At 33.2% G+C, this 22,787-nt stretch overlaps 1 protein-coding gene and 33 non-coding genes across 36 annotated transcripts in view; all 34 read left to right on the forward strand.

The window, feature by feature from the left end:
- The first annotated feature begins 45 nt into the window (after nt 1-45).
- Nucleotides 46-119, forward strand: Trnan-guu (transfer RNA asparagine (anticodon GUU)). The gene has a single exon. It is a non-coding gene; the product is annotated as a tRNA-Asn (tRNA).
- Nucleotides 120-198: 79 nt separating this feature from the next.
- On the forward strand, nt 199-272 carry Trnan-guu (transfer RNA asparagine (anticodon GUU)). The gene has a single exon. It is a non-coding gene; the product is annotated as a tRNA-Asn (tRNA).
- Nucleotides 273-349: 77 nt separating this feature from the next.
- On the forward strand, nt 350-423 carry Trnan-guu (transfer RNA asparagine (anticodon GUU)). Its single transcript has one exon. It is a non-coding gene; the product is annotated as a tRNA-Asn (tRNA).
- Nucleotides 424-505: 82 nt separating this feature from the next.
- On the forward strand, nt 506-579 carry Trnan-guu (transfer RNA asparagine (anticodon GUU)). The gene has a single exon. It is a non-coding gene; the product is annotated as a tRNA-Asn (tRNA).
- A 79-nt stretch (nt 580-658) lies between these two features.
- Trnan-guu (transfer RNA asparagine (anticodon GUU)) lies at nt 659-732 on the forward strand. The gene has a single exon. It is a non-coding gene; the product is annotated as a tRNA-Asn (tRNA).
- Nucleotides 733-810: 78 nt separating this feature from the next.
- On the forward strand, nt 811-884 carry Trnan-guu (transfer RNA asparagine (anticodon GUU)). The gene has a single exon. It is a non-coding gene; the product is annotated as a tRNA-Asn (tRNA).
- A 79-nt stretch (nt 885-963) lies between these two features.
- Trnan-guu (transfer RNA asparagine (anticodon GUU)) lies at nt 964-1,037 on the forward strand. Its single transcript has one exon. It is a non-coding gene; the product is annotated as a tRNA-Asn (tRNA).
- Nucleotides 1,038-1,116: 79 nt separating this feature from the next.
- Nucleotides 1,117-1,190, forward strand: Trnan-guu (transfer RNA asparagine (anticodon GUU)). Its single transcript has one exon. It is a non-coding gene; the product is annotated as a tRNA-Asn (tRNA).
- A 232-nt stretch (nt 1,191-1,422) lies between these two features.
- Trnan-guu (transfer RNA asparagine (anticodon GUU)) lies at nt 1,423-1,496 on the forward strand. The gene has a single exon. It is a non-coding gene; the product is annotated as a tRNA-Asn (tRNA).
- Nucleotides 1,497-1,575: 79 nt separating this feature from the next.
- On the forward strand, nt 1,576-1,649 carry Trnan-guu (transfer RNA asparagine (anticodon GUU)). Its single transcript has one exon. It is a non-coding gene; the product is annotated as a tRNA-Asn (tRNA).
- A 79-nt stretch (nt 1,650-1,728) lies between these two features.
- On the forward strand, nt 1,729-1,802 carry Trnan-guu (transfer RNA asparagine (anticodon GUU)). Its single transcript has one exon. It is a non-coding gene; the product is annotated as a tRNA-Asn (tRNA).
- An 80-nt stretch (nt 1,803-1,882) lies between these two features.
- Trnan-guu (transfer RNA asparagine (anticodon GUU)) lies at nt 1,883-1,956 on the forward strand. Its single transcript has one exon. It is a non-coding gene; the product is annotated as a tRNA-Asn (tRNA).
- Nucleotides 1,957-2,035: 79 nt separating this feature from the next.
- On the forward strand, nt 2,036-2,109 carry Trnan-guu (transfer RNA asparagine (anticodon GUU)). Its single transcript has one exon. It is a non-coding gene; the product is annotated as a tRNA-Asn (tRNA).
- A 79-nt stretch (nt 2,110-2,188) lies between these two features.
- Nucleotides 2,189-2,262, forward strand: Trnan-guu (transfer RNA asparagine (anticodon GUU)). The gene has a single exon. It is a non-coding gene; the product is annotated as a tRNA-Asn (tRNA).
- A 79-nt stretch (nt 2,263-2,341) lies between these two features.
- Nucleotides 2,342-2,415, forward strand: Trnan-guu (transfer RNA asparagine (anticodon GUU)). The gene has a single exon. It is a non-coding gene; the product is annotated as a tRNA-Asn (tRNA).
- A 79-nt stretch (nt 2,416-2,494) lies between these two features.
- Trnan-guu (transfer RNA asparagine (anticodon GUU)) lies at nt 2,495-2,568 on the forward strand. The gene has a single exon. It is a non-coding gene; the product is annotated as a tRNA-Asn (tRNA).
- Nucleotides 2,569-2,647: 79 nt separating this feature from the next.
- Trnan-guu (transfer RNA asparagine (anticodon GUU)) lies at nt 2,648-2,721 on the forward strand. Its single transcript has one exon. It is a non-coding gene; the product is annotated as a tRNA-Asn (tRNA).
- Nucleotides 2,722-2,798: 77 nt separating this feature from the next.
- Trnan-guu (transfer RNA asparagine (anticodon GUU)) lies at nt 2,799-2,872 on the forward strand. Its single transcript has one exon. It is a non-coding gene; the product is annotated as a tRNA-Asn (tRNA).
- Nucleotides 2,873-2,968: 96 nt separating this feature from the next.
- On the forward strand, nt 2,969-3,038 carry Trnan-guu (transfer RNA asparagine (anticodon GUU)). The gene has a single exon. It is a non-coding gene; the product is annotated as a tRNA-Asn (tRNA).
- A 79-nt stretch (nt 3,039-3,117) lies between these two features.
- Nucleotides 3,118-3,191, forward strand: Trnan-guu (transfer RNA asparagine (anticodon GUU)). Its single transcript has one exon. It is a non-coding gene; the product is annotated as a tRNA-Asn (tRNA).
- A 79-nt stretch (nt 3,192-3,270) lies between these two features.
- On the forward strand, nt 3,271-3,344 carry Trnan-guu (transfer RNA asparagine (anticodon GUU)). Its single transcript has one exon. It is a non-coding gene; the product is annotated as a tRNA-Asn (tRNA).
- A 79-nt stretch (nt 3,345-3,423) lies between these two features.
- On the forward strand, nt 3,424-3,497 carry Trnan-guu (transfer RNA asparagine (anticodon GUU)). The gene has a single exon. It is a non-coding gene; the product is annotated as a tRNA-Asn (tRNA).
- A 78-nt stretch (nt 3,498-3,575) lies between these two features.
- Trnan-guu (transfer RNA asparagine (anticodon GUU)) lies at nt 3,576-3,649 on the forward strand. The gene has a single exon. It is a non-coding gene; the product is annotated as a tRNA-Asn (tRNA).
- An 80-nt stretch (nt 3,650-3,729) lies between these two features.
- On the forward strand, nt 3,730-3,803 carry Trnan-guu (transfer RNA asparagine (anticodon GUU)). The gene has a single exon. It is a non-coding gene; the product is annotated as a tRNA-Asn (tRNA).
- A 79-nt stretch (nt 3,804-3,882) lies between these two features.
- On the forward strand, nt 3,883-3,956 carry Trnan-guu (transfer RNA asparagine (anticodon GUU)). The gene has a single exon. It is a non-coding gene; the product is annotated as a tRNA-Asn (tRNA).
- A 79-nt stretch (nt 3,957-4,035) lies between these two features.
- Trnan-guu (transfer RNA asparagine (anticodon GUU)) lies at nt 4,036-4,109 on the forward strand. The gene has a single exon. It is a non-coding gene; the product is annotated as a tRNA-Asn (tRNA).
- Nucleotides 4,110-4,188: 79 nt separating this feature from the next.
- Trnan-guu (transfer RNA asparagine (anticodon GUU)) lies at nt 4,189-4,262 on the forward strand. Its single transcript has one exon. It is a non-coding gene; the product is annotated as a tRNA-Asn (tRNA).
- A 79-nt stretch (nt 4,263-4,341) lies between these two features.
- Trnan-guu (transfer RNA asparagine (anticodon GUU)) lies at nt 4,342-4,415 on the forward strand. The gene has a single exon. It is a non-coding gene; the product is annotated as a tRNA-Asn (tRNA).
- Nucleotides 4,416-4,494: 79 nt separating this feature from the next.
- Trnan-guu (transfer RNA asparagine (anticodon GUU)) lies at nt 4,495-4,568 on the forward strand. The gene has a single exon. It is a non-coding gene; the product is annotated as a tRNA-Asn (tRNA).
- Nucleotides 4,569-4,647: 79 nt separating this feature from the next.
- On the forward strand, nt 4,648-4,721 carry Trnan-guu (transfer RNA asparagine (anticodon GUU)). The gene has a single exon. It is a non-coding gene; the product is annotated as a tRNA-Asn (tRNA).
- Nucleotides 4,722-4,800: 79 nt separating this feature from the next.
- Nucleotides 4,801-4,874, forward strand: Trnan-guu (transfer RNA asparagine (anticodon GUU)). Its single transcript has one exon. It is a non-coding gene; the product is annotated as a tRNA-Asn (tRNA).
- A 79-nt stretch (nt 4,875-4,953) lies between these two features.
- On the forward strand, nt 4,954-5,027 carry Trnan-guu (transfer RNA asparagine (anticodon GUU)). The gene has a single exon. It is a non-coding gene; the product is annotated as a tRNA-Asn (tRNA).
- Nucleotides 5,028-5,105: 78 nt separating this feature from the next.
- Trnan-guu (transfer RNA asparagine (anticodon GUU)) lies at nt 5,106-5,179 on the forward strand. Its single transcript has one exon. It is a non-coding gene; the product is annotated as a tRNA-Asn (tRNA).
- A 601-nt stretch (nt 5,180-5,780) lies between these two features.
- LOC140050974 (ras-GEF domain-containing family member 1B-like) overlaps nt 5,781-22,787 on the forward strand; it is a 77,656-nt gene continuing 60,649 nt past the window's right edge. Inside the window, exons 1-7 of one of the 3 annotated variants that reach the window (XM_072096010.1) lie at nt 5,781-5,849; nt 11,330-11,453; nt 12,913-13,005; nt 13,275-13,298; nt 14,210-14,244; nt 14,567-14,651; nt 15,438-15,488. In XM_072096010.1, the coding sequence (XP_071952111.1) occupies nt 11,349-11,453; nt 12,913-13,005; nt 13,275-13,298; nt 14,210-14,244; nt 14,567-14,651; nt 15,438-15,488 (393 nt within the window). In that variant the 5' untranslated portion in view covers nt 5,781-5,849; nt 11,330-11,348. Of the gene's footprint in view, nt 5,850-7,494; nt 7,579-11,329; nt 11,454-12,912; nt 13,006-13,274; nt 13,299-14,209; nt 14,245-14,566; nt 14,652-15,437; nt 15,489-22,787 lie in introns of those variants that run through there. The other 2 variants (XM_072096011.1, XM_072096012.1) reach the window with 2 other exon arrangements.

Below are 22,787 nucleotides of genomic sequence, written 5' to 3' on the forward strand. Positions count from 1 at the left end.
TAAAATTTTAACAAATTTCAAACAATAAAACAATCTAACCAGTATGTCTCTGTGGCGCAATCGGTTAGTGCGTTCGGCTGTTAACCGAAAGGTTGGTGGTGCAAGCCCACCCAGGGACGATATGCTTTTACTCAATTTCTATTAAATTTTTTATAAAAATGTGACAAATTTCAAACAATAAAACATTCTAACCAGTATGTCTCTGTGGCGCAATTGGTTAGCGCGTTCGGCTGTTAACCGAAAGGTTGGTGGTTCAAGCCCACCCAGGGACGATATGATCTTACACAATTTCTATTTTATTTTTTATAAAAATTTCACAAATTCCAAACAATAAAACAATCTAACATATGTCTCTGTGGCGCAATCGGTTAGTGCGTTCGGCTGTTAACCGAAAGGTTGGTGGTTCAAGCCCACCCAGGGGCGATATGGAATTACAAAATTTTTATTTATTTTTTATAACAATTTCACAAATTCCAAACAATAAAACAATCAAAACCTATAATATGTCTCTGTGGCGCAATTGGTTAGCGCGTTCGGCTGTTAACCGAAAGGTTGGTGGTTCAAGCCCACCCAGAAACGATGTGGATTTACTCAATTTCGATTTTATTTTATATAAAAATTTCACAAATTTCAAACAATAAAACATTCTAACCAATATGTCTCTGTGGCGCAATCGGTTAGCGCGTTCGGCTGTTAACCGAAAGGTTGGTGGTTCAAGCCCACCCAGGGACGATATGCTTTTACTCAATTTCTATTATATTTTTTATAAAAATTTCACAATTCCAACCCATAAAACCTTCTAACCAATATGTCTCTGTGGCGCAATCGGTTAGCGCGTTCGGCTGTTAACCGAAAGGTTGGTGTTTCAAGCCCACACAGGGACGACATGATTTTAATAAATTTCTATTTTATCTTTTATACAAATTTCAAAAATTCCAAACAATAAAACAATCTAACCAGTATGTCTTTGTGGCGCAATCGGTTAGCGCGTTCGGCTGTTAACCGAAAGGTTGGTGGTTCAAGCCCACCCAGGGACGATATGATTTTACTCAATTTCTATTTTATTTTTTATAACAATTTCACAAATTCCAAACAATAAAAAATTCTAACCAATATGTCTCTGTGGCGCAATCGGTTAGCGCGTTCGGCTGTTAACCGAAAGGTTGGTGGTTCAAACCCACCCAGGGACGATATGATTTTACTCAATTTCTATTTTATTTTTTATAAAAATTTTACAAATTCCAAACAATAAAACATTGTAACCAATATGTCTTTGTGGAGCAATCGGTGAGCGCGTTCGGCTGTTAACCGAAAGGTTGGTGGTTCAAGCCATCCCAGGGACGATATGATTTTACTCAATTTCTATTTTATTTTTTATAAAAATTTCACAAATTTCGGACAATAAAACATTCTAACCGATATGTCTCTGTGGCGCAATCGGTTAGCGCGTTCGGCTGTTAACCGAAAGGTTGGTGGTTCAAGCCCACCCAGGGACGATATGATTTAACTCGTTTTCTATTTTATTTTTTATAAAAATTTCACAAATTCCAAACAATAAAACAATCTAACCAGTATGTCTCTGTGGCGCAATCGGTTAGCGCGCTCGGCTGTTAACCGAAAGGTTGGTGGTTCAAGCCCACCCAGGGACGATATAATTTTACTCGTTTTCTATTTTATTTTTTATAAAAATTTCACAAATTCCAAACAATAAAACAGTCTAACCAGTATGTCTCTGTGGCGCAATCGGTTAGCGCGTTCGGTTGTTAACCGAAAGGTTGGTGGTTCAAGCCCACCCAGGGACGATATGATTTTACACAATTTCTATTTTATTTTTTATAAAAAATTTCATAAATTCCAAACAATAAAAAAATCTAACCAGTATGTCTCTGTGGCGCAATCGGTTAGCGCGTTCGGCTGTTAACCGAAAGGTTGGTGGTTCAAGCCCACCCAGGGACGATATGATCTTACACAATTTCTATTTTATTTATTATAAAAATTTCAAAAATTCCAAACAATAAAACAATCTAACCAGTATGTTTCTGTGGCGCAATCGGTTAGCGCGTTCGGCTGTTAACCGAAAGGTTGGTGGTTCAAGCCCACCCAGGGACGATATAATTTTACACAATTTCTATTTTATATTTTATAAAAATTTCAAAAATTCCAAACAATAAAACAATCTAACCAGTATGTCTCTGTGGCGCAATCGGTTAGCGCATTCGGCTGTTAACCGAAAGGTTGGTGGTTCAAGCCCACCCAGGGACGATATAATTTTACACAATTTCTATTTTATATTTTATAAAAATTTCAAAAATTCCAAACAATAAAACAATCTAACCAGTATGTCTCTGTGGCGCAATCGGTTAGCGCTTTCGGCTGTTAACCGAAAGGTTGGTGGTTCAAGCCCACCCAGGGACGGTATGATTTTACTCAATTTCTATTTTATCTTGTATAAAATTTTAACAAATTCCAAACAATAAAACAATCTAACCAGTATGTCTCTGTGGCGCAATCGGTTAGCGCGTTCGGCTGTTAACCGAAAGGTTGGTGGTTCAAGCCCACCCAGGGACGATATGCTTTTACACAATTTCTATTTTATCTTTTATAAAAATTTCAAAAATTCCTAACAATAAAACAATCTAATCAGTATGTCTCTGTGGCGCAATCGGTTAGCGCGTTCGGCTGTTAACCGAAAGGTTGGTGGTTCAAGCCCACCCAGGGACGATATGATTTTACACAATTTCTATTTTATTTTTTATAAAAATTTCAAAAATTCCAAACAATAAAACAATCTAACCAATGTCTCTGTGGCGCAATCGGTTAGCGCGTTCGGCTGTTAACCGAAAGGTTGGTGGTTCAAGCCAACCCAGGGACGATATGATTTTACACAATTTCTATTTTATTTTTTATAAAAATTTCAAAAATTTCAAACAATAAAACAATCTAACCAGTATGTCTCTGTGGCACAATCGGGTGGCGCAATCGGTTAGCGCGTTCGGCTGTTAACCGAAAGGTTGGTGGTTCAAGCCCACCCAGAGACGATATGATCTTACACAATTTCTATTTTATTTTATATAAAAATTTCAAAAATTCAAAACAATAAAACAATCTAACCAGTATGTCTCTGTGGCGCAATCGGTTAGCGCGTTCGGCTGTTAACCGAAAGGTTGGTGGTTCAAGCCCATCCAGGAACGATAGGATTTTACACAATTTCTATTTTATTTTTTATAAAAATGTCAAAAATTCCAAACAATAAAACAATCTAACCAATATGTCTCTGTGGCGCAATCGGTTAGCGCGTTCGGCTGTTAACCGAAAGGTTGGTGGTTCAAGCCCACCCAGGGACGATATGATTTTACTCGTTTTCTATTTTATTTTTTATAAAAATTTCACAAATTCCAAACAATAAAACAATCTAACCAGTATGTCTCTGTGGCGCAATCGGTTAGCGCGCTCGGCTGTTAACCGAAAGGTTGGTGGTTCAAGCCCACCCAGGGACGATATAATTTTACTCGTTTTCTATTTATTTTTTATAAAAATTTCACAAATTCCAAACAATAAAACAATCTAACCAGTATGTCTCTGTGGCGCAATCGGTTAGCGCGTTCGGCTGTTAACCGAAAGGTTGGTGGTTCAAGCCCACCCAGGGACGATATGATTTTACACAATTTCTATTTTATTTTTTATAAAAAATTTCATAAATTCCAAACAATAAAAAAATCTAACCAGTATGTCTCTGTGGCGCAATCGGTTAGCGCGTTCGGCTGTTAACCGAAAGGTTGGTGGTTCAAGCCCACCCAGGGACGATATGATCTTACACAATTTCTATTTTATTTATTATAAAAATTTCAAAAATTCCAAACAATAAAACAATCTAACCAGTATGTTTCTGTGGCGCAATCGGTTAGCGCGTTCGGCTGTTAACCGAAAGGTTGGTGGTTCAAGCCCACCCAGGGACGATATAATTTTACACAATTTCTATTTTATATTTTATAAAAATTTCAAAAATTCCAAACAATAAAACAATCTAACCAGTATGTCTCTGTGGCGCAATCGGTTAGCGCATTCGGCTGTTAACCGAAAGGTTGGTGGTTCAAGCCCACCCAGGGACGATATAATTTTACACAATTTCTATTTTATATTTTATAAAAATTTCAAAAATTCCAAACAATAAAACAATCTAACCAGTATGTCTCTGTGGCGCAATCGGTTAGCGCGTTCGGCTGTTAACCGAAAGGTTGGTGGTTCAAGCCCACCCAGAGACGGTATGATTTTACTCAATTTCTATTTTATCTTGTATAAAATTTTAACAAATTCCAAACAATAAAACAATCTAACCAGTATGTCTTTGTGGCGCAATCGGTTAGCGCATTCGGCTGTTAACCGAAAGGTTGGTGGTTCAAGCCATCCCAGGGACGGTATGATTTTACTCAATTTCTATTTTATCTTGTATAAAATTTTAACAAATTCCAAACAATAAAACAATCTAACCAGTATGTCTCTGTGGCGCAATCGGTTAGCGCGTTCGGCTGTTAACCGAAAGGTTGGTGGTTCAAGCCCACCCAGGGACGATATGATCTTCCACAATTTCTATTTCATTTTTTATAAAAATTTCAAAAATTCCAAACAATAAAACAATCTAACCAGTATGTCTCTGTGGCGCAATCGGTTAGCGCGTTCGGCTGTTAACCGAAAGGTTGGTGGTTCAAGCCCACCCAGGGACGATATGATTTTACACAATTCCTATTTTATTTTTTATAAAAATTTCACAAATTCCAAACAATAAAACAATCTAACCAGTATGTCTCTGTGGCGCAATCGGTTAGCGCGTTCGGCTGTTAACCGAAAGGTTGGTGGTTCAAATCCACCCAGGGACGATATGCTTTTACTCAATTTCTATTTAATTTTTTATAAACATTTCACAAATTCCAAACAATAAAACAATCTAACCAATATGTCTCTGTGGCGCAATCGGTTAGCGCATTCGACTGTTAACCGAAAGGTTGGTGGTTCAAGCCCACCCAGGGACGATATAATTTTACAAAATTTCTAATTTATTTTTTTTTAAATTTCAAAAATTCCAAACAATAAAACAATCTAACCAGTATGTCTCTGTGGCGCAATCGGTTAGCGCGTTCGGCTGTTAACCGAAAGGTTGGTGGTTCAAGCCCACCCAGGGACGATATGATTTTAAGCCTACACAATTTCTATTCTATTCATTTGGATATTTATATTCTATTCATAAATATACATATTAACCTTGTTAAAACCAAAATGACCAGTTAGCTCAGTCGCCTGAGCGTAGTGTTAACAACACGTATGTCATGTGTTCGATTCCGATGCTGATCGGTTGATTGGAGTTAAAGGTATGCGACCAACTGTGTTTAGGGTTCACAGAGTTATACGTCCCCTTTCCACCACACATCATGAGGCGATCAATACATCAATGCATCAATGCATCTGGTGATGTGCTGAAAACGAGCCCAAAAGGCTGTGGCAGGGCCTTAGTGCTGAGGCAGTGAGAGCACATTTAACATGTTTTTTGTTATTCAATTTTTTTTTCAACCTGTTTTCGATCTCGTAAATTTTATGTCTGGCGTTTTAATGTTGTATTTAGTTTGATCATTATTATAGTTTTTAGTTTTTAATCATGGTTTGATAAACAATAAAAAGTATGTGATGCATTTGTGATAATAAAGTAAAGTGAGCCCTCTGTACTTACTACAAGCAGACTATTAGCACACGTTCACGCAGCAACTGCTGTAGCCTACTACTACTTGCTAAGCAACGGGAAGCTGGTTCTTAAATTGTAATGGTATATTAAAGTCATGATAAATTAGAAATGGAGATCAGTAAGTACTCCTTTTTGTTTAAAAATGTTCATTTCATAGTTTGATTGTATAGTGGAGAGAGAGGTCTTGTTTGTATGTATTTTCAATATTTATCTATATTGTAAAGTAAGTACGGATAGGCCTACTCACTTATCCGGGTAGTAGGCATACTTCTTAATTCCCACTTGGGGCAAATCCAATGTATAATACAGTAATATCTGTATAATATTGTTCGCTATAGTACTATAGTATAGTCTGTTACCAAGGCAAAATCCTGTGGCTAACTGCCTGATTTCTGGTTTCTACCAACCGTCTGCTCATGCCCCATCCACTCGCCACCGTGTCTACCCACCCACCGGGCAACTGGAAGGTCTGAAGCCACTTGCGTAGCAACGTTTTCCTGCAAGGCTTCAGTTTATCGTGATTCAGCACTGCACCCGAAACAGCGATGGGGTAAAAACCCCCACGATAACTGCTGGTCCTTTCCATGGAGGACACAACTTTTCACGTTTTCCCTCAAGCGTGTTGTCGTTCCCCTCAATCCATATAAACGTTTTAATACTCAAAGGTCATAGTCCTGCTTTATACGCCATTGAGTTTGTCGCAGAGTGGTGCAAGCTACCTCATGTGCATCTCGGATGGTTTTGACCAGCTCCGAGACATAGACCCCCATCCCGGATCTTGACCGTCACCCTGCAAATCCCCCCAAACATGAGATCGGCCCGTATCAATTATAGTATGCTCAATACCCTTCAGAGTCCCTATATTGATGGGCGGCAAAGACATCCTGGAACTCAATGAGCAGTTGTTACAAAGGTGTTTCTTACATCCGTTAACATCCCTTCCCTGACTTGTGTGGAGGATTTCCATGAAATGTCAACCCCTACGGTGATTACCTTCCCACTCAGTGGCATTCCCCACAAACTCTCCCTGTTTCATTGTTACAAACCTTCCCGTAAGATTTTCCATGCAAACCTTGGGAGCAGTCCCACCCTGATGAATGGTTGCTGGAATTAATATTTCCCCCTGATTATCTGGCTCGATGAATTAATCCCCCATTCCGTCTATCTAGCAATGTATATATCCGACGCATTGTTTTTTACTTTGGTGTTAATTCAATTTAACCCAACAACAAAAACATAATGAAAATTTTAATTAAATCAGAACAAAATCATGCATTGTAAAAGAATAACATTTTCTTGGCCTTACAAAACCCAAAAATCTACTAATCCAGCCATTTGAATAAAAATTTGGGATAAATTTTGGGATGTTATATTGCATGAAAAGGAACATACAGGAGCTTTTTTTAACCAAATATAAAGTATTTTATTTTGTAGCAAATCTCTTTAAAAGTGAAGCATACCATACAGAAATGATAGTTTGGAATATTAAAGCTAAAAAGAAAAGAAATTGTCAGAAAAAAAGGCACAAAAAAAAACACAATTAATTAAAGGTGATAAATCCCAGACCGACTGGGAAATACATGTGTTAGATTTTAAAACATGGTGTTAGACATGTGTTCTATATGAGCTGAATCAACCAATCAATTGTGATATGAAAAGACCAATATGCTTGGCATTGATCCCAATCATATAGCAGGCTTCAATGCATTCTGGCTAGGTTTATTTCAGCCTCGTTGACAATTCACAAAACACTGTAATTCCAACAGACATGTCGGATTTTTAGTTCTCTCCTAATATTTAATATCAGACATATGTTGATTGGATTCTGATATCAGTATATGTTGCATGTAAGTACAGTAGCCTACCCTATAAAATAATTTAAAGTATTAAGGATAAGGATAATTTATATGTTATTTAATGATTTGCTGATCAATAAAAGATAGTTATTTTATGTAAATGTTTATTTATAGATATTGATGGATTTATACAACTGTGATAATATTGTAAATTCCTGAATATGAAATTCTATCGTAATATTTCTTGCTATCTTGGACATTGTGAATAGGATATTTGGACATGTACTATAGGCCTATACTTAGTTATTATTGTAATACTTTAATAGCTAGTATAGTATTAATAAAGTTTTAATAGATATATTTATCAATACACAAATATGTTTAAACTGGCAGCTAAGAAAATAGCTTCATAATTATATATATCATGTTTATTTTGTTATTATGTTCATACAAATTTATTAAATTGTCAAGAAATCATGCCTTATGTTAAAAAAAATTAAAATACTTAATAATTTTGTTTATCATTTTTAAGAATATATGCAATTTTTCAAATTTCATTGGTATATTTTTATTTTAATTACTGAGAACCAAATTTTATTATCAATACTTTTGCTCTTATATTTTATATCTTACGGAATCATGATATTATAGTGTCAGTACTATATACTTTAAGCATGACAAAGCACTTATAACTTTTCAGCAGTTGCCCAAACATAATTGTTAAGTTATTTTAGTGAAATATGTATAATGTTGAGTAATGCATAGTGAAGAGAAATTAAAAAAAAGTTTGAGTATTTCATAATAGAGGTACACAAATGTAGGTTAATGGAGTTGTATACAATCAACTCGGAACTAGACTCTCGTAGAACAACTATAAATTAATTTGCTTATTAAAAATAATTATTATTTTGCATAAGTTAATACTAATAGTGACTAGTGACCTTCAAAGATGGTCAGTTGGTCAGTAATAATACAAATTATCAGAATAAATTATTGTATTTATTTATTTTATTTTATTTATTCAATTTTCTGCCATACAATACAAAGAAGACAAAACAAATATAAAACCCAGAAAAGATCACAGAAATAAAAAAATAAAAAAAAATTTCATTCTACAAGAAAGCAACCAACTACACACATTTATTATTGTATTGTACATATTATTTACATATTAAGTGGCAGATTATTATCTGTCCATATTTACCAGTTTATGATATATATTTACACATATATAGTGTAATTCTATTGTTCAAGACTACTTGTTTATCTGGACTACATATTGATTAGTTTTCAAACAAAACTGTTTGTAAAAATTAATTTCCTACAAAATATGGAAATTGAACAATTCTTTTATGAATATCATTATTGTTTTATTTATTATATTAAGGAGTATTAATTGTTGAATTTATAAAAAATACCCCAAAAAAATGCTTCATCAGTATGATTGTTGCTATTTTTCCTCATGTTTTCATCACAAAAGAGTCATCATTTTGATCTTCCTGATTTTCTCATGTCTTTCACCATCAATTGAATGATTATGGTATTAATTATTAAATCATCTTCGTATGTAAAAATCATTAATTATTTTACTAATGGATTTGTATGTGTCAGGTTGTATTGTAGCTACCACTTAGATTAATGAATTATGATGTCCAATGTTTAATGTTAATACATTATGTAATGACTTTAACCATGATGTTGAAAGAATAGTGTGAAGGACAATGTGCAACATATGTTGCTAATGACATGATATTGTAGGTATAATCTTACAACGCTGCTAATTCAAATCATTAGTTACATTAACATCTCTATAGGGCATACCAAACCAACTTCTTATACACCAGGCCTATTCATTCCCCTATACACACCATACAGTAGTAGCCTGTACCATAGAATTAAGTACAATATTTACTATACATAACAAAAATAACCAAAAACAAACAAAAACTGTTAAGTCATCAAGAACATGTGTTATCAAGATGTCTGACAATAGACTAGTGAACTTTGTTTAACTTTTGAGGTACAAACCTGATGACAAACAGATTTTGTAATTGTCAAAAATGAAATCTAGACATGCCTATCCCAATAATATAAAGCAAATATTGTTTATTTGCAATAATTACAATAAAGTAAATTTGTAGAACATTAAGAATACGTTTTTTGTTTCATATTTTAATTTGTTTTTGTTCTTCTATGGTCAAGTCAAGTATCATTTATTGTCATTTGTTTTAAGAAAAAACATAGAAATTCTGTTTGCTCTGCTCACAATATCCAACAGACACAACACGAACTCAAAAACAAAAACATTACAAAAAGTGTCTACATGATGGTAGTATAGAGATAAATCAAATCAAATTAAGTAACCACTTTCATATACTTTGTATGTTTTGTCATTGTGTTGAAGTACATAGTAACTATGGTAAATAAGCACAGCCAATTTCATGTAGGCCTACTTTGTATATCCTTGTGTTACATAGTTACCATTGTAAACAACCATTGTCATTTATTATTAGTCATGCTTTTGAAAAAATCAACAAAACCACATTTTGTCATAGACTATAAGTATAAAAAGATAATACAGGAGGAATTTTACATTTTCAGGAAAATTTTAAAATCAATAAAGAAAGCATTCTGAAACTGTTTGTGATGACTCCTGGAATGTATCCAGGGTCTGTCCCTAATGTCCTATCTCTAACCATTTTGTTATGTCATGTCATCAAGTACCTCTCAACATACACAGTATTAAAGTTTCTGTATCTGTTTAGTTTTATGTAATTGTCACATAATTTTATATTAATGTATTATTATTAATTATTTTATTACCAAATAATTTAACAAGCACGAATGTGCAATACTCGGGGTACAGCAAAAGAAGCTGTAATGACGTCATAAGACCGGATGTAACGTCACATACACATTAATAACCGCGCTACCAAATACGGCTATTCGGTACCATCTTCGAGACGTGATATGGCTGCATCCGGTATGAAATTAAAAAATCCGGCTCTATAGCTTTGAGGACATGTCCCTGTAGTATATTCATGCTAAATCCGAGCTCAATACTACAACGAATAAGGAGTATTTACCGATTACACAAAATAAGTATTTAAAAAAATAATAAAAATAAGATATACTGTGTATAATTATCATATTGCGTATACACTACTTTTCACCATAAAGTTTAAAAAAAAAGGTTTCGCCCGGGCTCGAACCAGGTACCTTCTGCGTGTTAAGCAAACGTGATAACCACTACGCCAAGAAGCCACATATAACTACATAACGCTGTGGTGTGTGTCACACATTGTGGCTTCTTAATTAAACAAATTAATTAACAAAAAAGCACGAATGTGCGATACTCGGGGTACAGCAAATGAAGCTGTAATGACGTCATAAGACGGGATGTGACGTCACATACACATCAATAACCTACCAAATACGGCTATATGGTACCATCTTTGAGACGTCATATGGCTGCATCCGGTTTCAAATTTAAAAATCCGGCTCTATAGATTTGAGGAAATGTCCCTGTAGTATATTCATGCCAAATCCCAGCTCAATACTACAACTAATAAGGGAGGAGTAGTACTTTAAAAATCGCACTTTTTACTCAATAGTGTCCAGATGGAGGAGAAAATGAGTCCTAGAGTCGGGTACCCCGAGTAAAAATATAAATCTCTTGAATAAGCTCTGCTGTTAATTGCATTACCAAAACCATATTTTTCACTAGACACTGTTTATGATAAGCATTTAAATAATTGAAAACAATCTATATTATTTATGTGATATTTGTTTTCTTTCGTAGATAAACAGATGCAGCGAGGATGACACAAGAGGAGCAGCAACATGCATCACCTTCCTCTGCTCCATCATCAGTAGTCGTACAAAGACGCAAACAGCAGAAAGACATATTTGGGGTACAATTGGATGTAAGTTACCTGTCCATCAAGCCCATAACCAGGGGGAAGGAGTGAGTTTAAGGTTCAAACGCTCTTTCTCCCTATCCCCCTTTTTTTTCCACTGTGTCTCGTTTCAAACTGGAGACCAGCAGTAAGTAATACTATGTCAAAGGCCTACTAGCCCAGCTTGTGATGATTTTTCCCTTTGTGGAAAACATACTACCACCTGTTACAATCCTGGCTACGGACTGAGCAATGTTCTCATGGTTTTTAGAAATTAACAAATATAAAAATATATGGTTACGTATTATAATATAATATGTGGTTAAAATATTTCAACCCGTATGTTGGTTTTCTTTGTCTCATCTTCTATACTACTGTATACTTAGGGAGCATAAACAGCAAAGGTATTTGCTGTTTATTTCAATTAACACAATAACACATTTTTAAAGCAAATGCCAATTGACGATCAGTTTATACAATAATTATTTTTGTTCATCTCTTAAGGCAATGTATTGAAATCACCAATATATTTACCATCAAATTTCAAGTAAATATTGACATTGAATCCAATCAAAGCAGCAGTTCACATCGGATGATCTATCACACACCTGTTGGGAGAGAGCTCCCTTTCATTGTCACAACATTTCTATTATAATATAGGAATACAGTTAATTAAGTTTTCAAATCATGTCAGATTGTTTATTTAATATCATGAAACCTTTGATCTGTTAGTAGTCAAACGTAGCCTGTCATCACTAATTATAAAGACTGGGGCTCATCCATACATGAAAAAGGATCTCAAATAAAATTGAGATCTGCTTTTTAACAAAAATAGAGCAGTAGTAGTATAAATACCCGACCGAACTTCATCAGTTTATACACAAAAGAAACAAATAGTAGATTTGACTACTTCTAAAAAAGGACATCTAGGGTGGGGTTGGGGACATCTAGGGTGGGGTTGGGGACATCTAGGGTGGGGTTGGGGACATCTAGGGTGGGGTTGGGGACCCCACGAACATCCCTGGGTCTACAAATGGGAGGTTCAATTAAGATATTCTAAATATTAAAATTAACATCATAGCAGAGTGCATTGAATCTGTTGAAACAGATAAACAGGTAAATCATCATTCTGATGACCTTAAAAATTGACACCAGTGAAAGACCCAAGAGAGTGAGGATGAGGTGCAGGCGAGGAGATGGGTAATGGTAGAAGAACACAAGGGCCGCACATTTCCTTCTATTTAAAGGGTGTCAATCAATTCTAAAGCTCTGTCTACACTATCAAACTTTATGTGACAAAAAAATGTGATGTGCCTATATATGGAAATGATGACTACCACATTGGGCATATCACTACCATATTTGGGTACATCACACCTTTTTTTGTCAAACTAGTTTGATAGTGTAGACAGGGCTTAAGCAGACTTGTGTTGTTAAATCTGAAAGACCAAGCAGCAATAGAATAACCTTTAACATATTTTTTTAGGTAACAAGTCGACTTTTAGATGCAGAAAAGCTGAAGTTGGCAATACTTCAACGAGAAATTAAACAAAAGAGACATCTTGAAGGCACAAAAAAGGTAGTTTATTTAACAATATCTAACAGCCTGTAACTTTTTAGGTTATATTTTTATCACACATATTTAAAGCTTCCGTCTTCACTCTGTTGCTAATTTGTGGGGCCAGATGATGTATCATTTTGTTTTAAATGGAAAGTAGTATGGGCGACAACTTTCAATGATATACCAATTTTATAGAAACTAGTCTTTTGTTTTAACAAATTAAAATTTCTATGCTAAATTCAACATCTTATTTTTCTTTTGTATTATTTCTCTACTTTTTATTGCAGTCCGGCGAAAATCCATATGAAGAAGTAGGTTTATTGTAGATGACAAATATTTCTATGTTTGCTTTTGTTTTTTAGTTTTCTTTTATTCCTAGTTTTTTTTAACTTTAGTGTTCATGTTTTTGTAGGTTTAGATTTTTTTTATTGCAGTTTGTAGAAAGAAAATATAGGTTTATTTTGTCAAGAATTTTGTTATTTCGCTTTTTAGTATTCATTTCATAATAGTTTTTCCTTTTGTTTTTTATTGCAGTAAAAAAGAAGCTGTGCTTATTTTAATATCTATTATTAATATAATCCATGAATATATATTAATATTTTAATAATATTTTGCTTTAGTGAGCAATTTTTAATTCACTGTTTAAACCTGTGACTGAGCTTGATACTGTACATGAAAAATTGCCTTTTCGGTATATATAATATAATGAATAAGGATTCTGTTAAAAACTCTTGTATACGTGTTTATCAAATTTACCTCTACTTTTTTAAATGTTAATCAAGTACTGTACATTCTGTTTTGTAGTTAGTACAGTACTTTTAAAATAGAGATATTTTTATTTATAAAACGATAACACTTTATTGCAATTATCTTCATATAAAACAATTTTAAGTTCAACATTGGTATACAATTGATGTATGAACAGTTGATCAGGCTTTTTTCTAAAAAGGGAATAATACAGTCTTAATTATTATAATGTATGTAGTTTATGTGCATGTTCGATACAATAGATAATAGAATTATCATTTTAATATTTTGTATTTGTTTTTTTTTAAACAATTTTCAATGTCGTTAATTCCAGTCAAATCTCTCAAAATAAACATGAAAAGTTAAAACTGGTAAGAAGGATCTAAAAATTGCATTTGGAAAATCAGAATTTTCAGAAAATATGTTTTGTATTGTTATAGATATTGTGTTTAAATAATTGTTTTGTTCTTTTTAGGAAAAAGAGCTTGAAAGGCAGAAAAATAATTTAGAGTAAGTTTGCCAGACCTTTATTATACTTTATTATATCCTTCTATAACAATTTAAAAAGTAAAATAAAAAAAATTATTTAATTAGGATATAGGAAATTTACCTCATAGCCCTTCCAGAGTTTACACACATTAAAATACTGGTGTTGATGCCTGGTGTAAAGGCCCTAATTTACCAGATTCATGGCTCTATTTTAATAGTTATGGTTGTTAAACGCAGTGCATATGGTTACATTTGTAAAATCAAATATGAATAGAATAAACATCACATACATTGTATGTTCTAATGATGATTTATAATATTGTTTGAATTTGTTTTCTTGCAGACGATTTCAGATTCAACATGACAGGCTTGAATGGGAGTATGAACAAGCAGCTTGTGATATGTTCAAAGGCTATTATACATTGAAGGTACAGTAAATAAGATGTTGATAAGAGTTCAATTAAAAGTGAACCAAAAAATGTATGAGGGTATGGACCATGTTAAAAGAGCAGCATCGATGATATTCAGTACATTTTAGATTTTTGTCTTATTGTTATACAATAGAAATCCTCCTTTGGGACACCCCTGTTCAGGGGATGCTGTCTCATGAAATAATTGTGGGAAATACAATAAAAAACATTGTAAACTTTAAAATATAGTATAAAGTTGTGCCTGTAATATTCTTTGTTTCTTTTTACGTCTCTAAAAAGGTAAAGTCACAAAGTTATCTCCATTTCTTTAGCGTTTGGGCCAGACTCCACTAAGTGTGTATTTTTGTGGAGGGTACGCCAACCCTCCCGCCCAAACGAGTCTGATTTACCTTCCCAGTACTTTTTACATACCGGTACCCATTTCTATCATGTGGGTGGGGAGGAACAATGTGGATAAAGAATCTTGCTCAAGGACCCAATACTGCAGTGACTGGGCCACAGTCCCTATGCCTATCTAAATGTTAATATTATATTTTACACTAAGTGTGTATGTTTGTGGAGGGTACGCCACTCTTCCCGCACAAACGAGTCTGATTTACCTTACTAGTACTTTTTACATACCGGTACTCATTTCTATCACCTGGGTGGGGAGGAACAATTGTGGATAAAGAATCTTGCTCAAGGACTCAACACTGCAGTGACTGGGCCACAGTCCCGATGCCTATCTAAATGTTAGTATTATATTAATGTGACCCTTTTAAATATTTCTAAATTATTTTATAGCCCCATCGAAGCTTGCCACATTTAGGTCTCAAACAAACTCCAAAAACAAGAGTAAGTAATCCAATTGTATATTTTATTATTTGAACATCAATTTGTTAAGAAACATTTGACTGTAACAGACAAAACATATTTATTTATGGTGTATGTGAAACACATGTTAATTTGTTTATTAATAAACACATGTGTATCATCTGGAAAGAGAGAATGAATGCGGCAATATTCATGGATTTCAATCTAGCAAGGTCCAAACATATGGTATACATCTGTAATATAACAAAAGTCTAAACAAAGCTTCTGAATTTGGAATTTTATTCTTGTACTTTAATAAAAAACAACAAGAAACTATAATATTCATACACAAACTGTTTTTAAGTGTTGCACCAAGATTTTAAAGCTATAGATGACACAGTATTATGATGAATAAAATTAATTTATCAACATTAGATTCACAATAAAAATCAGTATTCTTATCATGAAATGAAATTAGTTAAAAAATTAACTGGTTTTAATTTTGGAATTTTTTAAGCTTGTGCACTATCATATTAAAAAAAACAACTCATTGTTCGTGAATATAAGTTTAAATCAATATTGTTTTAGTGATTTTGTGGGTTTTTTGCTTAAAACCAGCTGCATTCACATTCTCCTCAGCTGTTCTTCTTTTATTATAATCTGATTTGATATCTCAGCAAAGATTTTAATAAAAGATTTCATATAATAAGAAAGTACATTGCATCATTAAACACTGATTGACTTAAATACATAGGCTGCAGCTGTAGTACATTCACACTACAGTGAACATAAATTATACTTGAAAGTTAGCCCTCTGTTGGTCGGGTGTAAGTGAAGGGTTTTTTATGTTCCATGATGACCTCTTGAGAACAACTTAGACTTGCCCCAAGTCTGTATTGTCTTATTTATGTTATTTGTGTTATATGTTTTATTATGTTATGTTAGTTCTGAAAATAGGAAAGCTCAAGTATTATATGTATGAAGTGCCATATGTGCCAAAATGTTTATCTTTTTACTAATATTAAGTCTGAAACCCAGACTAGGCAATACAACAAAATTTTTTTTTAAAGATAACCACTGTTGGCCAACTGTATGCAATGAGAGGTTCTTGCACAGTAGTAGGCCTATTTTAAGTTAAGTATACCGGTAGGCCTAGTTGACGGGTGTCACGAAACCCAAGACCACGAAAGCTAAGACCTCCTAAGACCTAAGATCACGAAAGCTAAGACCCAAGACCTAAGATTACAAATATTTATCTTTCGCACCTGCCTTGTATTTTAACTCCCAACATTTATTCTGAATACCACACCTTAGAATTGGCACTTTCATGAAAAAGAATCACATAAAAAGTAAGAAATACATTTTTAAATTGATGATTTTACAGACGTTTTTCTCGCACACAAAATGACTAGCCTACAGTACAGTAGGCCTACCCCATGTTCAATGTTTTTGTTTCTATGGAACATCAAAAGAGCAAAAATTATATAGAGGGCTGAAAACTCTGTGGAGTCCATCTACAGTGTGGATGGAACAATGTAAAATTAAAATTGTAATGATAATAGTATAATCATGCAAGTACGAGGAAATAAATACTGGCAAATAAATTTTAATTAAAAAATCATGATAAGTTTTTTTGTTTCGTTTTCTTTCTGTTTTTATACTTGTACTATTATTGTTGCTCTTTTGGCGCTCCATAGAAACAAAAACATTGAGCATGGGGAGCTCGAGGAGTTACATTACAGTATACAAAGAAACACATCTGTAAAATCATAAATTTAAAGGATTTATTTATTTGTTATTATGTGTTTCTCCTTCTGAAAGTACTTATAAGTCCTAATTTTAAAGTGTGGTGTTCAGGATAAAGTTAGTCAACAAATTTGGAGTCAAAATACAAGAAAGGCAGGTGCGTAAGAAAAACATCCTCTGAACCAACACAATGGAGTAAATATATACAAACAAACACCCCGTCAAGTTTGTTTGTTGTAAAGAAAAAATATATATTTACTCAACGGGCGAAAATAATGTGAGTTTATCTATGTTTTGCGGTGGTATTAAATTATATTTATGGTAATAAATGAAACCTACTGTGTTTAAAATTATGTATGGATAAACAAGTATTGTTTTTAAGCTGTAGTATATCTTAGAATTTGTAATCTTAGGTCTTGGGTCTTAGCTTTCGTGATCTTAGGTCTTAGGGGGTCTTAGCTTTCGTGGTCTTAGGTTTCGTGACACCCCCTAGTTGACATATTCCAGAGGAGAATGTAAGTAGGCCTATTGTAGGCTATAGACCTGATCATCATTTACATGAATATCAATACTCCAAACATCATTGGACATCTTCCAGAGTGAGCTTAATAAGTACGGTTATGTTAGAATGTTGTACATTATACCATTGAGATATTAATATCTCTATGATTATACACAATATTCTCTTCACATTTTGTAGGCAGACTATTTTAATAGTGAGCCCTCTGTTGGTGAAATTGAGATGAACCTACATACATGCGATTTATATTTAATGATATGATGATCCCTCTCTTGGTATATCATTGACCTAATATGAACTTGTGATGTATTAATCTGATATTTGCATAATGCGAACTAAGTAACTCTACTTACACGTACATATGGTTTTATGTTGTTGTTTTCCCCGATGTTCACTTATGTATCATTTTCACTTCCTTACCAAAGATGTTGATAATTGGTCATCGGGACTACCATAACGTTTTTTTTATAGTAATAGTATTATTGCTTCATCAAAGAAAAAAAAATGAAATATATTATTGTTTTGTACAAAGATTTTAAACAAGGAATTTCTTAATTTTGTCAATTATTCATGATGGGCAGTCCCGACGTCTACCATTTTATCATTAAATTTTGTAATAAAATGAAATAGTAAATGTCTTTTAATTTAGAATTATTACCATACCTGTAGCATTATTTTGATCATACATTGTTGCATAACTCTGCATTATGTAATTGTATAAACATAAAACTGGAATAATTGTATTGGCGAATTGCATTTATGAGTACTAAAGAAAGTAATTTGCAATGGATTTTGTATGAGGAATAATATTAGCATAATTCAACATCCATAACATTACCTTTTGCTGGCTATAGTCATCAATCAATTCATCAATTAAGATTCCAGTAACCTGCTCAAGTTAGCAGTATGCATGTCATAAATGAAACATGACTTCTCGCATACAAATGTATAGAAAATAAAGTCCATATTTAGCTATAAAGCGAAATTAGACTACGCAAGTATCGAGTAATATATATTAATAGGTCAAGGACTTTATTTATAGTTGCTGGTTATAAGAAATTTAATATAATACAATTGTTATATTTCTAGATGCTTGGCCAGAAGAAGGGAGGGATGTTTATGCAGGTGAACTCCCCTTGTCCATCAAATCCCACTTAAATTAGACCTACAGCAAATTCTATAATAAAAAGTAATATTTAGAAGGAAAACTGAAAACAATGCAAGGCTTACCTTACCAGTTGGCCTGCATGAAAATATGAAGTAATAATAATAAGAACAATAATAATAAAATGCCATTTATCGTACCTAAAGAGCCAACAACAACATCGGCAAGGGTTCGAGGCCGACTCGCTCCTAGTTCTGGTGGTGGAACAAGTTTTCTTGGATAAGGACTATAAACCGTAGGTCCAGTGTACACAGTTATAACCTGTGTGTACTTTAAAGAACCCAGTTCATTATTCGAAAAAGAGTAGGGGGTTACCCCGGTGAACTGGTTCACACAATAGCCCCTGTATCAGGGGGATTACCACCTACAGTATCTGATAGGACAGTGATTAATTCACTATTGGTAATCCTTGGCCACATTGCCTAAAGACATAAAATAAAATAAATAAATAATAACAACTGTCTTGGAAATTACATCATATTCTATTCTCAGCAAATGTAACAGTCTGACATGATTAACTTAGCCCCTGGATGTCACCCCTTTGTTATACTAATAAAAGTTAAATTTTAAGATGTTTGAAATGGCAAAAATGGTTTTAAATTAATGTAAAAATAGATTTTGTGTAGTATTACTGGTACTGTTATATAAACATTTGTGTACATTAAACTTGAAGATCATACATAGGCCTACACGTTTCTGAAGTTTATAAAAATTACAATAAAAATACTATATCATACATAACACGTTTCTACAAGAAGTATATAAAAATTATAAAATACAATTTTTCTCATTGAAAATATTCAGTATAGTTTTGAAGAAATAAGCTTTAATCACATTCAACTTTTTTGGGGGAAGCTAAAATTACCATAGTTTTATGTGAACTTTATTACCAAAACCACAAACAAACCAAAATAGACAAACTTTTCAAACTCCAAAAAAAGGCCCTTCGCATTTGCACTCTCTCAAAATACCTCTCCCACTCTAAACCTCTTTTTCACACCCTAAATACCCTAAACATTTTTGACATTAATAAATTGCAAACTGCCCTCTTCATGTTTAGGTACTCAAATAACAAACTACCATCCACTTTCAACGGTTTCTTCACTAAAAATAACGAACTACACAAATATAACACTAGGAACGCAAACACAACTACATTTCCAAAAACTATAACAGTAAGCAAATACTTAACTCTATACTACATACCGGTCCCCTACTCTGGAACTCTCTTAATCCGTCAATAACTAATAGCAAAACAAATAATACTCTAAAAATAAACTACAAATCTTATCTAATATCAAAATATAAAGTAAATTAATTATTTTGATCATATTTAATAACTTATAATTAAATTTAATTAGGCAAATCATATAAATACAGTTTGTCCTTCCTGTCGTCCTTGTCGTGTTTGTATCGTCGTACATGTCCGTCCCTGTCTGTCAGTAGCTAACCTTCACCTTATGCTTATTATTATTATTTTTAACTTTTTTATTCTTTCTGGTGGATCCAGGCTTAAAGCCCCTTGGGGTTTAAATGGTATTCTCCAGGCCCAGGCATAATGCAACTATTATTTACTTAATTTCCAACCACTTGTATCTTTTATATTTTGTATATGTTTGCATTATGTGAATAAATTTGAACTTGAACTTGAAATTAGTTTAACCAACTTTTAATTGCCTTGAAAACTGAACAACAGAAGCAGTAAAAATAAAGAGTGTTTACAATGTTGAAAATTCTAATTTGAACCTCTCAACTCTGCAACATTCTGAGTAACTTCTTTACAAGAGTTATTTTAAATTATGTAATCATGTAGGACCTGCATTTCATACAGACTTGATCAACTTCTCAAGTGCAAACAGATTGATTTATGGATATGATACCAATTTTGAATTCAGTAAGATTCTGGCTCTTAGTTGGACTTTATTTTAGGCAGCCCTTCACAAGTTTTCGCATTTTGGGTTTTGCCGTTCTTATTTATAAATTCATTCATCACATAGTAAAGAAAAGAGAAATAAATGTTATACTGTAATGTAATGAGTACACAGAGGCCTAATTTTGCTATACCTCCATGGTTTAATACTGTAGTAACTTTGAGAACATTATCTTGTTATTTGAGATGTTATCTTTCAATTTGATGAAATTAAAGATGAGCTAATCAAGCATCATGTACATGTTCCGCACCACTGATTCTTGTTCCGCACTATATGAATGATCATAAAGTCTCTGTCATGAGATTCCATCCTCTGCATCCTCTGTTATCTTATCTACCATAAAGTATGCTAGGAATTTAAATCTATGTGAATGATTACTCATAGTATTAAAAGCATTTCCCATTGGCAGATAAATAAGTGAGAGAAACAGTATACCAATCGTTTCTAATCTACTACAAAATTAGTTGATATTTTAACAAGAACTGAAGAAGAACAAGTGATAATTTTTAGGGCGAAAGTTTCAAGGGCATATCAGCTGCTGGAAGGATTCACATTTATACTTCTTGATGCTTTTATAAAGGAAAACCAGTTGAAGTAAATTTGCTAATTAATGAGATATCTCCCTGTTAATGTGATGAAGAGATCTTGTGGATTCGTACTCTTGTTAAACTTTGGAAGTTGAAACAATGTTTGTAGTAGATTCAAATTTAGTGTGATATAATAGCGTTCAAGGCTTTTGTGATTGGATTGTTTTATAGGCTTTACAAGCTTCTCTGCTATACATTTAATTTTTTGTTCAACAATTTTAGAGTTTATTTAAAGAATTCACACATGTTCTAAATATAGTACTTTCTTATTACAGTATAAGTAAATTTACCAAATCTTGGCCAAATTCTAATTTCTTACTTTAGGTACTGTACTACTAAACAGTAATTACAGTGCTTGTTTCAGTTTACTGCATTAGGACATCATTAGCAAATTCTGTACATTTTACACAATACATTTTTATATTGCGTTATTTTATCAATGTTTAAAACATCTTTTCTGAAATTGTTAAATAGGCTCTTTTTCTAATCCAGATTGAAATTTAAATGCTGTACTCGCACTAATTTGTAAAATATTGTTCTTTTTTTACCGTAAACTTTCATCAAGATTTTGATTTAAAACCTTGTAACATTAGCTGAGATGTTAATCCGAATATTAACAAGGTTTTTGGCTACAGGCTATAAGAACCACCAAACTGCTAAAAGCATTTAAACATTCCTGGGTGAATTAAAGACTTGTATACTGTTATCACCTTATTAAAACTTGCTGTGTGAAGCATAATCATGCTGGCTTCATGTGTATGAACAATATTAAGTACCGTAGACAGCAACTTTAACAGTTATTCTTCGTCGATACTGTGTAATTTTTTGGAAGAAAACCAAATAGTAGGTTGCTAACTTTTGGAACTTGTTACCTAATTGGAACAAGTTGTGTTTTAGTTTTTGGAAGAATTTGGATCTGCAAGAAAGTAAAAGTAGTAGACTTGCTGATTAACAGATTTGCTACGTAATTGGAAAAAGTTGGTATTTATAGTTTTTTGCAAGAATATACAGCTTTTTGGAGGATTTCTTCTGTCAACAAGGTTGGAAATTAGTGACCAACAACTTCTTGATTCAGACTACCGTAATTACTACTTCCTAGAACTTTTTGGAAGTAAAGAAAGTTTATAACATTTCAGGATTCCATAGTAAACAGAAATTACAGTGATTTGTTACTGGTGTTCTAAAGATATTGAACTTTCAGGTAATGTGTTTCGAAGAAAATAACTTTCTTAGATAGTATTTATATTTTCTATCATCAGTGTGAACAGTAGCTTCTGCAGAGTATTTGGTACCACCAGTGTTTACTTTTGTTTTTGAAGAAAATCAGATTGTTTCTAGTACTGCTGTATTTTCTTTAATTAGAACAACAGTTTCTGTTTCTGTTACCAGTGT

The sequence above is a fragment of the Antedon mediterranea genome, chromosome 6 (genome assembly GCF_964355755.1).
Source record: "Antedon mediterranea chromosome 6, ecAntMedi1.1, whole genome shotgun sequence".
In the NCBI taxonomy this organism is placed as follows: Eukaryota; Metazoa; Echinodermata; class Crinoidea; order Comatulida; family Antedonidae; genus Antedon; species Antedon mediterranea.